Raw genomic sequence first — 12,497 nt, forward strand, 5'->3', positions numbered from 1 at the left:
AAATTAATTTGATTATATATATATATATATATATATATATAAGATACCAAATATATTTTAGAGTAGAAAGTGTGACATTTATCATTAGTAATAAGCACTGAAACATGAATCTTTTTTGAAAAGTTTGTTTGATCTTCAAAGTTATAGAACCTTCCGAGCATGACTTACATGAAGAACAAGTAAAAAAATAAAAAGAATTGCCATCAAGTAAAGCAGCATTTGTGTACAAGTAAATTTTACCTTCCGAGCGTAACCACCATAAGCTATGCCACCAATTAAAGCTTGTGCAGAATCAGCAATGCCTCCCGTACCTGTACTTTCCATGTTAAAGCTTGTTAATATTTCCTGGTTCATATCCGTTTTATCAGTCCCCGTTTGAGGACAAAGAAAAGCATGATTCTAAACTAAATACTAGAAAAATAGGAGGCATTTACGTATAGCACCCAATTCCTATGTATTTAGATATCAAAGAATTAAACTTTGCATTCTACATTTATACCACCCAAATGTTTCAAATCACATAAAAAATATCACCATTTTAACTTTTAAAAAGTGAAATACATCTTTTCATATATAGTTAAGGTGTTATGTATCTAAAAATTGAAGTTTAGGTGTTAGATATGCTAACACATGCGAATTTAGTGGTCTGCATGTAAATCTTCCAAAAAAATATTATGTTATTCATCAACTTCTGGAAAATGAAGAGAAACAAATACCTGAAAATTTGATTGCCTTGAAAAGCCCCACTTTCTTTAAACAATCAATTGTGTGCAAATTTGTTCCGCCAGCCAGCTGATAAAAACCTTCGAGGCAAGGCTTACTTTTTAAGTCCAGCAGAATCAATTAATTTACAATAAAAGTTCTCAGAACCTGACCATGAGGCTTGTCTGGTATAGCTGCCAAACGCATTGCAAAGTTAATTGCCTCTCTTGTAGCACCTCGACCAATGTCCCCACTCATGGGCCGGCCATCTAACTGAAGAAAATTTACACTGACAGCATTATGCCCACATTACATACATACCACTCAATTATTGTGTATTTACAGATTTAAACTTTAATTTTCACATATATGCCATCTTATATGTGCATGGAAAGATGCATTTATTTTATGGAAAGATGCATTCATTTTTTAAAAGTTAAAATATTGGTATTTTTCATGTGATAAAGATTTGGGTAGTATAAATGTAGTAAAAAAGCAAAATTTAGGTGTTAGATATGTAAATACATAAGAATTGGGTGAAAAACAATAAATTGCAGCAATAACAGCATGAAGCGCTGCCAAAAAACCAGTAATTTATATTATTACTTTTGAACACTTCATATTCACAGGAATATCCGCAAAGAGACACTAGGCAGCCGCTGTGTTGCTACAATTTGTATCAAGTACCAATAAAATTTTTACAAACAAACCTGCCATAAATTGTAACCAAGGAGACGAGATTCCATTATTGTATGCATATCTTGCATTGTGGAGAAAGTCGAATTTCCAATATCAGGCATACTAACCTGCATCATTAAAGGGAAAAAACAACAATTTATCTTAAAGAGACTATAAAAAAATGTTGAAAAGCAAAATCTGCAATAGTTTCATAAGTTAAAGCATACACAGAAATAATGATAATAATAATAATAGTAATAATAACAATAATATTATCTCTAAGTTATTTCCTGCAAAAAATGAAATTCACTCCTTTGTTCAGTAGAAAAAAAGGGGGCATTTCCATACAAACCACACATTTCCTATGCAAATAAATAACTTGCACCTGATCTTTCATATTTATATGAATAACACTCGAACCAACATCACCTTGAGGGCTTCGATTTGGGGGTTTGGGTTTGATTGCACCATCCTAAGGTGCAGAAGCGGTCGCAGACCTTGACCTTTATGCTTCGGCATAAGACTAAATGGAAGGTAGACTAGTCACACAATCGTTGGACTTTAAAGCACTCCATAAGAATGAAATAATACTAACAACATAAAAAATGATCTACAAAGACAAAGACATTGAATGACAAAGACAAATATGACTCGAAAGACAAAGACATATATGACTCGAATGAACTAGAGATTGCCCCCAGTCAATATAAAGCAACAAAGACGGTTTATTTTATTCCAAATAATCAGGTTTCCCATGGGGGTTCCCATAGGTGCAAACCCCCATGGTTAATTTTACATCTTAGGCAAGGAGAACAAGAGCACTTTTCGATTAAAGATCTTTGTTCATTTTTCTTTGGGTTTGGCACATAATGGGTTTTTTTAAGTAAGTTTCCTTATTCCAGTCAAAAAATGGCTTAAATGGCTACTCAACATGTAGGGTGTGAAACAACCAAGCATACGAGGATAAGCACAGCAAACAAAGCATGCATCATAGAAGAACTCATGAGATGACATTATCAAATGACAGATATACGGGTCTAACAAACTTTCGATTAACGGAAGTTTGCCCAATGATGAAGACTAAAATTTTGTAAAGATAATATCAATCTTGAACCTAAATCTAAAAGGGGACTAACGTACTAACCAGGTATAAGTTATAGTAAAACTCTGGAGTTACTAGAACTAGAAATGAAACTATTTGACTTCTTTGTGCTTATCATATTATACTTGCATAAGTGTACAAATGAATAATATGTTGCTCAGTTCAAGAAAACCAAATAAGTTGAGGGGGAAAATAATATGCCTCGGTACCAAAATTAGCAAATAAAACACAACGAAACGACAATAGATAGGTGGAAGAAATACAAATAAAGGCTGCTCTTACAAAAATCAAAGAAAAACAAGCAAGATAAACGGTTGATCTACTAGATGTCAATCATCTCTCTCACACCCTATAGACGTCGCTAGGAACACCACACGAAGAAAGAAAAGAAGCAGTCACAACAAAATATGCATAAAAAAAAACAAACCCTTGATTTTACACTTAATAGAATACTCCCTAGCCTTTGAGGGTTCACCGGACCCCAATACTTCTTGAACCGATTCGGTCCAGGCATCCTTGGATGCTTGGCGCTCATCAAACTCCCCACATCAGATAGGATTGTAAATCAATATGTATTATATAATTTCAATTGTGGAATAAGAAAAGGGGAGTTTTCCTGTTACTTGATATCAGAGCTTCGTCGAGTCTTTCATGTCTGCATTTTTTGTCTTTGAAGTTAGCTTCTAGGAATCCTCATCTTCGGCTTAGGCTCATTCTCTAGGGCTTCGTTTGCTTTGAACAATGTTGTTTGCAAGGCCACAATGGCTTCTTTTGCATCCCTAGGGCATCATCATGAGGTGACATCATCCAGGTCGTAGTCGTCATCCTGCGACGTCTTCGTTTGTGTCCTTTGACTTCATCTACATCGACCTCGCCTTGGTCATCGTCTTCGTCTGGAAACAATCCGTCTTCTTCATCTTTGACTGCACTGTCGCCCATCTTCTTCTTAATTGGCATCGTTTGCTTCATGTGGCTTCGTCAACTCTGTCTACCTAGGTCAATTGCGTCAGCGTTTTCGTTTGGCTGCTTTGCCTTCTTCCTGTTTGACTTCACATGCTACTTTGTTCAGCTTCGCTGTGTCGTTCAACTTTGTCGCCTCGCCCTTCAGCTCATCTGTACTTAATCTCATATTTAATGATAATCACGGCTATGGAGCAGAAATATGGAGTGACAATTTAGTCTCATTGGTTAAAATTACAAATAAAAAAAATAAATGATGTCAGTTATTTTTATTGGAATAAAATTATCACACTACATGAGAAGTTATTCTCAAGAAAGTCATCTTATTGATAATCTCCAAACCGAGACTAAATTGAATTATTCTGAGTGTATGAGAGCCTAGCTTTTAATATAATTATGGAACTCTATCAAACCTGATCAATATGGTTATATTACTCAGTGCGAGTGTGTTAAAGATGCTATAGAGGAATTGGAGTTTGCATTTTATGGGAGAACATTTCTCGAATCTTTGATGCATGCTAAGAGTTCTATCGAGCTGAAAAATAGGATCAATCACTTAGCACGTATCACATGCAATTTAAATATGTTTATGAAGAATTGAATGCACTATTGCCTTTGAGTACTGATGTCCGGACTCAGCAGACTCAGAGAAAAAATGGTTATTATGACTTTTCTAGCTGGCCTCAACTCACAGTACGAAGGTGTCTAATCATAGATCCTATATGATCCAGGAGATGCTACTCTAAGGAAAGCTTATACTAGAGTATTGCGTACTATTCCGAGTTTTCAGGATTCATCCGTACAACAACCTAGTGCTTAAGCTAGCCAAAAAAAAAAAAATACAAACACCAGTAGAACAAAGCCTCGGGCAAATTATGGAAGTGGAACTCTGAATCTATAAATCAAGGCTCGAGGGTAGTTTGCTACTATGTCATAAACCTGGTAATAAAAAGAAAACATGTCAGAAGTTGCTAAAAAAATCAGAAGAGTTCTAGATTACAATTAGCTCACATGATCACTACTAAGTCAAACTCTTAATTATTTGCGGATGAATATGTTAAACTCATCCAATTTAAAAATCATCTAAAAAATTTCCCTCTGTGACTGCCCTTGTTGAGTCAAGTAACAATGATACTTGTCTTATTCCTCTTCTACACACGGGATCCAGAATTTTAGTGCCACAGATCATATGATAGGTAATCCAAAACACTTTTTCATATTTCATAAAATTTCTTCTTATATCAACTTGGCAGATTGATTATCTCCAATGTTCTTGGTTCTCTTAATGTCACACGTAGAGTTTGAAAGGCAGTATACCGCAGCAACACAGGGCGTGATAAAAAATTTGAACATGTTATATTCTAAAAAGAAATAGAGTATGCAAGTAATAACAGAAAGATGTAAGAAAAATTTTATTTCACTTCATAAATAAGAATACAACTAGTACAACTGAAAGCAAATGAGATAGTTGAAAGAAACTAAACTGAAAAAAGGGAAACAGTTACCCAGACCAAGAAAAAAATACAATAACTAATATGAAATAGAAAATACCAAAAGTAAATCTAAAGTTGAAAAATCTATTCTGGTTGAGATGACCCGATAAGTGGTTGGGCGAAGCCTGTTATATAAAAATATCAACGAGTAAGTTTGAAAATCAAATTAAGTAAATAACAACTATTTATTAAATCATAAAACGCAAGGAAAATGGGGCATGCAGTATGAACAATAAATATGGATGATTTACTATGTTTATAATACAATTTGTAAGGACTCTCATGCTTATAAACATGAATAAGAGTGATTCGAACACATCACTTTTATGTGGATATTTATATGCTACAAGATCAGGTATTTTTGTACATATATGACACATCAATCATTTAGCACAACCTAATAATATACAATTTCAGTATCTACATGAATACATATATATAATTATATTTACATATAAACAATTTACTACGACACTTTGAAACAAAAAAATATAGGCACCAATCCCATGAAAATCCACTAATTTCTCTGAAGGACGCGTTGGACTGGCTAGTCATGACAAAATAATTTAATATCTACATAATAATATTGTAATATTAAATATATGTCATGCATTTCAACACAAGAATATACCTACAAAATGTCCTTCAGTATTTATAAACAATTATGACAACTGAAATAATGAAATTTATCACATCAAAGATATAAAAGAATAATAAATATTGAAATCATGAAATGTGAACAATTAAACATGAGGCTAAGCAGTAATATAACATAGTTAATTACACAATAAGGTCATCATGAGCCAAAATAGGAACTACTGCAAATATATGAACAAAATTTAAAAGGGCACGAATGACAACCCCATAATTGGCTAGGAATCTAATATAATTAACAAAGATAAAATCGCTAACTAGGAATGATACGTTTATCTTATAATAAAGATCAGTTACTTACCTCGATGTGGTCAACGTGATACCTCTACGAATTTAACGATTTGACTATTGATCATACACCAATTAGAAAATAAGATAAAATAATTATGAAATTAAACTTATTATTTATGAAATTAGATGCAATCAAATCGACCCTTTATTATTATCATTATCATTCATATTATTATTATTTTTAAAAGGAAGAATCTATGAACCTAAGTAAACTTAGGCTTACTGGCAATTAAAATAATATCTTGGTTTGTTTTATTTGATGAAGAGGAAAAGTTAATTTTTAAATAAAATTTTGGGGATATGCATGTGTAACGCCTAAACAAAAAAATAGAAAACTACAACTTCTTAAATCCCATTTTTCTTCCTGTTTGCCTTAACTCTGGGATTTAGCAAATCCCGTTAGGAGATGGATTACGAGATTCAGAGGAGTTGAAGTGTGCGCGAGGAAGGCGAAGTAGACGAATGTTACCTTCCTCGATGGTTTCGGGTAGGAGCAGATGGAAAGGGTAGGAAATAGGTCGCCTCTGCACACTACGATCTCGTTGTTGCCTTCATCGCTAGCCCTGATCGCCACTTATCGTAAGGGTTTGAAGGAGGAGAAAGGTAGGAGCTTCGATGGTTTTAGTATGTCGTTATCCCATCGTTGCCCTCCTAGCTAGCTCTAATCTCTAGTATTGCACAAGTTCAAACAAATGGCGATGGTTTTAGGCTAATTGGGAGAGGGGTAGTAGGAGATTAGAGGGCTTCGATAGAGGGTTGCTGAAGAAGGCGAGGGGGAGGGAGGAGTTGTTCGAGGCCCTAGTCAAGCTCTCTTTTTATAGAGTGGAGGGATGGCAACAATAAAGCCATGAAATTGCAAAGTCTGAATCAGAAAAATATCGACAAAAGGAAAGAAATCATGTGGATCAAAGGACAAAGAAAAGAAAATTTGGATCTTATATACAACCCTCAAAAGAATTTGGTCTCCAAATTCATACCCAAGATTACATCAACTCGACTAGCTTTTCTAGGTTACTTTAGTTTGCAAAAAAAGGATCAATGTTTTCCCTTCTTAAACAAGTACATAGACTTTACTGATATCACATTCCATGAACAAACTCTATTTTTTGGCAACTCATTAATGCTTATATCCTCACAAGTTTCTGATGAGTTAATGTATCACATCATCAATTCAGCTCCACTTCCACCGCTAGTGCCTCAGCTTAGACCACCCATCACCAATGTTTACTTGAGAAAACCTCGTTCCCCTGATCCTAGTCTGACACCAATATCCTCTTCTTTGGTGGATCCTTCTCCTAGTTACCTTCATTTACCTATTGTTCTTCGAAAAGATAAATGTCAATGCATCTATCCCATTTCCTTTTGTGTTAACTATGATTAGTTATCTTCTACTTCTTACTTATTTATTGCTTCCCTTGACTCTGTTGAGGTCACGGGATCTGTTCAGCAAGCCCTATCTCATTATGGGTGGCGAGCAACGATGCTTGATAAAATTAATTCCTTGACTGAAAATGAAACTTAGGAACTAGTTGAATTACCTTCTAGCAAAAAGGTTGTTGGTTGTAGATAGGTCTTTTCAGTTAAGTTTCATTTTGACGGAGCTATAGCTCGCCTCAAAGCTTAGTTGATTGCTAAGGGTTGTGCTCAAATTTATGGGAATGACTACTTGGACACATTATCTTTGATAGCTAAGTCAACTTCAGTTCGTCTCTTCCTGTCTTTGGCTACAATGAATAATTGCCCCTTACACCAGCTTGCTTAATATGAATAATAGCTTTCTGCATGGTGATCATTTAGAAGAGGTATATATGAAGAAATCTCTTAGGTTTGTTGCTCAAAAGAAGTTTGGAAAAGTATGACTTCTTCAAAAGTCACTATATGGATTAAAACAAAGCCCTCAGGTATGGTTTGAAAAATTTAGTCAAGCAGCTGAAGAATTTGTAATGTAGAAGAATAAAAGTGATCACAATATATTCTACAAACAATCTGCTTCTGAGATCATTTTGTTGGTGGTATATGTTGATGAAATTATTATTACTAACAATGATGTGAATGGAATCTTCTATATGGACTAAAGCAAAACCCTCAAGTATGGTTTAAAAAATTTAGTCAAGCAATTGAAGAATTTGGGATGCAGAAGAGTAAAAGTGATCACAATGTATTCTACAAACAATCTGCTTCTGGGATCATTTTGTTAATTGTATATGTTGATGATATTATTATTAATAACAAAGATGTGCATGGAATCTTAACATTAAAATCATTTCTTAAAATTAGTTAAAAAGATCTTAGTTCCTTGGATTACTTCTTGGTGATTGAGGTATCAAAGAGAAAGAATAGTATCTTTGTATCTCAATGGAAGTATGTTTTGGATTTGTTAACAAAAACGTGAAAATTAGGGGTCAAACCATACGGTACTCTGATACTTCATAATCAATAACTTACCATGGATGGAGTCATTTAATGATCCTGAATAATATAGGATGTTAGTGAGAAAATTAAACAATCTAACAATTACTTACCCTGACATTGCATATTTAGCTAATAATGTAAGTTAGTCCATCCCTCTCCCCATCCATCATTAGTCAGCTCTGGAATGGATATTATGTTACCTCAACAGAGTTATTGGAAAAAGGATTCTATATCAAAATCATGAGCATAAAAATATAGAATGTTACTCTAACGCGGATTGTGAAAGTTCTAAGATTTATCAAAGATCCATTACTAGATATTGTGTTTTTGTTGGTGGTAATTTGGTCTCCTGAAAGAGTAAGAAAATAAATGTAGTGTCACAATCCAGTGCAGAATCTGAGTATCGAGCAATAGCGCAAGACTCTATTGAATTGATGTGGGTCTCTTAATTCCTGACAGAAATGGGCTTTAAGATGACAGTTCAAGTAACGATGTAATGTGAAAACCAAGCTATAATTCATATTGCTTTAAATTTTGTCTTTCATTAATAAAATAAACACATTGGGATAGATTATCATTTTGTTTGTGAAAAGAATCAACAAAATTTAATTTATATAACTCATAAAAAAACTGTGGCACAATTAGGGAATATCTTCACAAAGGCCCTTAATGGAGCAAGGGTTGCTTATATTTAAAACAAGTTGGCCATGATAAATTTCTATGCTCCGGCTTGAGATGTAGTGTTATGAAAAGCATTAAATATAATAGTTGTATATTAGGAAGCTTGTATATTATGTAACATAATTAGTTGTGTATTATGTAACCTTATTAGAAGAGATCTAATTACAAGATCTTTTCTATATTAAAAATATTTCTAATATATAGATATAAGAATATATATATGTATCATACGCTTTTAATTGTGGAATAAGAAGAAAAGAAGTTTTCCCGTTACACATACATACCACACAATTCTTAAATATTTAAATATGTAACATGTAAACTTAGCTTTTCACATTTATACAACCCAAGTCTTTTATATCACATAAAAAATATCACGATTTTAACTTTTAAAAAGTGAAATGCATCTTTCATGTATAAATAAGGTGGCTAATTAAAAAATTAAAATTTAGTTGTTAGATATGAAAATACATAAGAATTGCGTGGTGTGTAAATAAATCTTCCTAAAGTGAAATAATAGAAAATTATTTATTAAGCCCTTGCAAAAAAATTAAAAGGCCATTTCTTGGCAATGAATCTAAATCTTATGCTAGAAATTTCCCTTAATATGCAAACAAGACACTGAATAGATAGAGCAATAACTTTGTGAAACATTAAATTGTTTTTATTCCCTATGGCTATATGATATACCAGTGCATGTATCAAAATCACTACGATACATGCACTGGTAATTCATTGAGCACCCTTTCCCTGCTCTGTGCAAAATTAGAGATCTCCACAAATTTGTAAATGAAGATTTACATGCATACGACTCAATTCTTATGTATTTACATATCTAACACCTGAACTTCAATTTTTACATATATGCCACCTTAACTCTGCATAAGAAGATGTATTTTACTTTCTAAAAGTTAAAATAATGGCATTTTTTATGTGATATGAAAGATTTGAGTGGTATAAACTAAAAACCAAAGTTTAGGTGTTAGACATGTAAATACATAAGAACTAGGGATTATGTATGTAATTGCCCCAAGCGTAAAATAAATGCCATTGATAATGCATAGAACAACTTTCCCCGTTCTCCAACAAAGAAGTTTGCATTCGTAATTCATAAAAAACTTTTTTTTTTGTAAAATAGCACCTTAACTCATAGAATACGTCTTCATTGTATTTTACTAGGATAAACAAATCCTTAATTCCTGGAAAGAAATAACATTTTTAATGTTCCAGTGCTGCCAGAAACAAATTATATAAAAGTGAGGTTTGACTTACTGCTACTAGTTTCACATGTTTGATTGAAGTTCCCAATGTATCCCAAAGCTCATTGAATAGATGGATGTGCCTAATCACAGTTTTAAAGCATCAAGGCACCAAAATGTAGTATTACAAAAAACTGAAAAAAGTTGAAAAAGAACCACATTTAGTGCATTATAATATTGGGGCATTTACATACATACCACCTAAAACTCATGTATTTACATATCCAACTTCTAATTTTTAATTTTTACAAGTATACCACCCAAAACTTTCACATCACGTTAAAAATACCACCTTTTTAACTTTTAAAAAGTGAAATACACCTTCTCATACATTGGGAAGGTGGCATATCTAAGTAAAAATTGAAGCTTAGGTGTTAGATATGTAAACACATAAGAATTGAGTGGTTTGTGTGTAAATCTTCCTATAGAAGTTAGCGTTTAACCTGCCAGTTGTATGTATTTCTATGGCATCCACATCATTCCTTTTCAAGAGTTCACTTGTCGCCGCAGTCTCCCTTATATAAGTCTTCGCTCCTAACAAAACTCAAAACAAAATTACTGTTGCAGGCAGACAGAAACTTTGAATTAATGAAATCAAATTAAACAAACAAGAAGTCCACATCAGATTAATATGTTAACTGTCGAAGTTACAAAAAAGATGAAGCATCAATTTAACATATAAAGAAAATGGAAAAAAATCTTGCAAAATTTGGTTTCATAAAATCATCACGACATTAATATACTACTAAGCTAGGAATTTGAAAGTAGAATAACTAAAGTTCTACCTACTTATTTTATCAAATGGACAAACTGGGAAGCAACGCCCACAACCATAGCAACGTTCTGTGACAACTCCACCCTTAACAAAGCACAACTTAGCACTAAAATAGAAGAATGGCTAACAGAAGGGGCATTTACATACATACCACCAAATTCTTATATATTTACATATCTAACACCTAAACTTTGCTTTTTATATTTATAGTATCCAAATCTTTCATATCACATTAAAAATACTACCATTTTTAAAAAGTGAAATACGCCTTTTTATTTATAAGTAAGGTGGTATACAACAACAACACAACAACAAAGCCTTAATCCCACTACGTGGGGTCGGCTACATGAATCCTTTTTCTCCACTGCGTCCTATTTAGTGTCGTATTTTCATTTAGTTCTAGTAAATTAAGTTCATTTTTAATACAATAAGCCCAAGTCTTCCTAGGTCTACCTCTGCCTTTCTTAACACAAGTCGAATCTAAAACATCTACTCTCCTAATAGGATCATCAGATGGTCGACGTTTAATGTGACCAAACCATCTAAGACAACTTTCTCTAATTTTGTCTGTCACAGGAGCTACACCAACCCTATCACGAATATATTCATTCCACATTTTGTCTCTAAGTGTAAAGCCACTCATCCACCTAATCATTCTCAGCTCGACAACACTTAACTTTTTATTATGCTTCTCTTTTAAATGCCAACATTCAGCGCCATAGAGCATTGCAGGTCTCACCACCGTCTTATAAAATTTTCCTTTCAGTCTTAGCGGTATTTTTCTATCACACAAAAGGCCCGAAGCATTCCTTCACTTCAACCAACCAACTTGAATTCTACTATTAACATCCCCATCTATATCACCATCGCTTTGGACAACAGACCCAAGATATCTAAATCGTTCACACCTTTTAATAATTTGATCACCCAAAGTCACACATCTGTCACTAGAGCTATTACTACTAAAATTACATTCCATGTATTCAGTTTTAGTTCTACTTAAACGAAGGCCTTTAGAATCCAATGTAGACCTCCATAATTCAAGTTTTTCCTGGGCTTTTTCTCTCGTTTTATCCACGAGAAGAATATCATCAGCAAAAAGCATACACCAAGGTACATCCTCCTGTAGATGTCCAGTAAGACCATCCATAACTAAAGCAAAAAGATAGGGGCTTAAAGCCGATCCTTGATGTAATCCAACAGAAATAGGAAAATATTTTGTCAATCCTCCTTCAGTTTGAACACAAGTAACAGCACTAGTATACATATCTTTAATGAGTTGAATATAAGTCATATCAACACATTTCTTCTCGAGAACTCTCCAAAGGATATCTCTTGGAACCTTATCGTAAGCTTTTCTAAATCAATAAAAATCAAATGTAGATTCTCCTTATTATCTCTGAACTTCTCCATCAAACCTCTCAATAAATGTATAGCTTCAATATGTAGCAGCATGAAGCATCAAATGACTATTTATTCTTATCTTAATT

At 33.4% G+C, this 12,497-nt stretch overlaps 1 protein-coding gene across 4 annotated transcripts in view; it reads right to left on the reverse strand.

Moving 5' to 3' along the window:
* Positions 1-12,497, reverse strand: part of LOC110017905 — a 22,876-nt gene that overhangs the window by 5,939 nt on the left and 4,440 nt on the right. For 2 of the 4 annotated variants that reach the window (XM_020715061.1, XM_020715063.1), the window contains exons 5-11: positions 11,022-11,091; positions 10,676-10,766; positions 10,246-10,315; positions 1,413-1,508; positions 876-975; positions 717-803; positions 241-311 (exon numbers count right to left, since the gene is read on the reverse strand). In XM_020715061.1, coding sequence (XP_020570720.1) covers positions 241-311; positions 717-803; positions 876-975; positions 1,413-1,508; positions 10,246-10,315; positions 10,676-10,766; positions 11,022-11,091 — 585 coding nt within the window. Of the gene's footprint in view, positions 1-240; positions 312-716; positions 804-875; positions 976-1,412; positions 1,509-4,993; positions 5,061-10,245; positions 10,316-10,675; positions 10,767-11,021; positions 11,092-12,497 lie in introns of all 4 variants that reach the window. The other 2 variants (XM_020715062.1, XM_020715064.1) reach the window with 2 other exon arrangements.

This window comes from Phalaenopsis equestris, unplaced genomic scaffold (genome assembly GCF_001263595.1).
Source record: "Phalaenopsis equestris unplaced genomic scaffold, ASM126359v1 Scaffold000002, whole genome shotgun sequence".
In the NCBI taxonomy this organism is placed as follows: domain Eukaryota; kingdom Viridiplantae; phylum Streptophyta; class Magnoliopsida; order Asparagales; family Orchidaceae; genus Phalaenopsis; species Phalaenopsis equestris.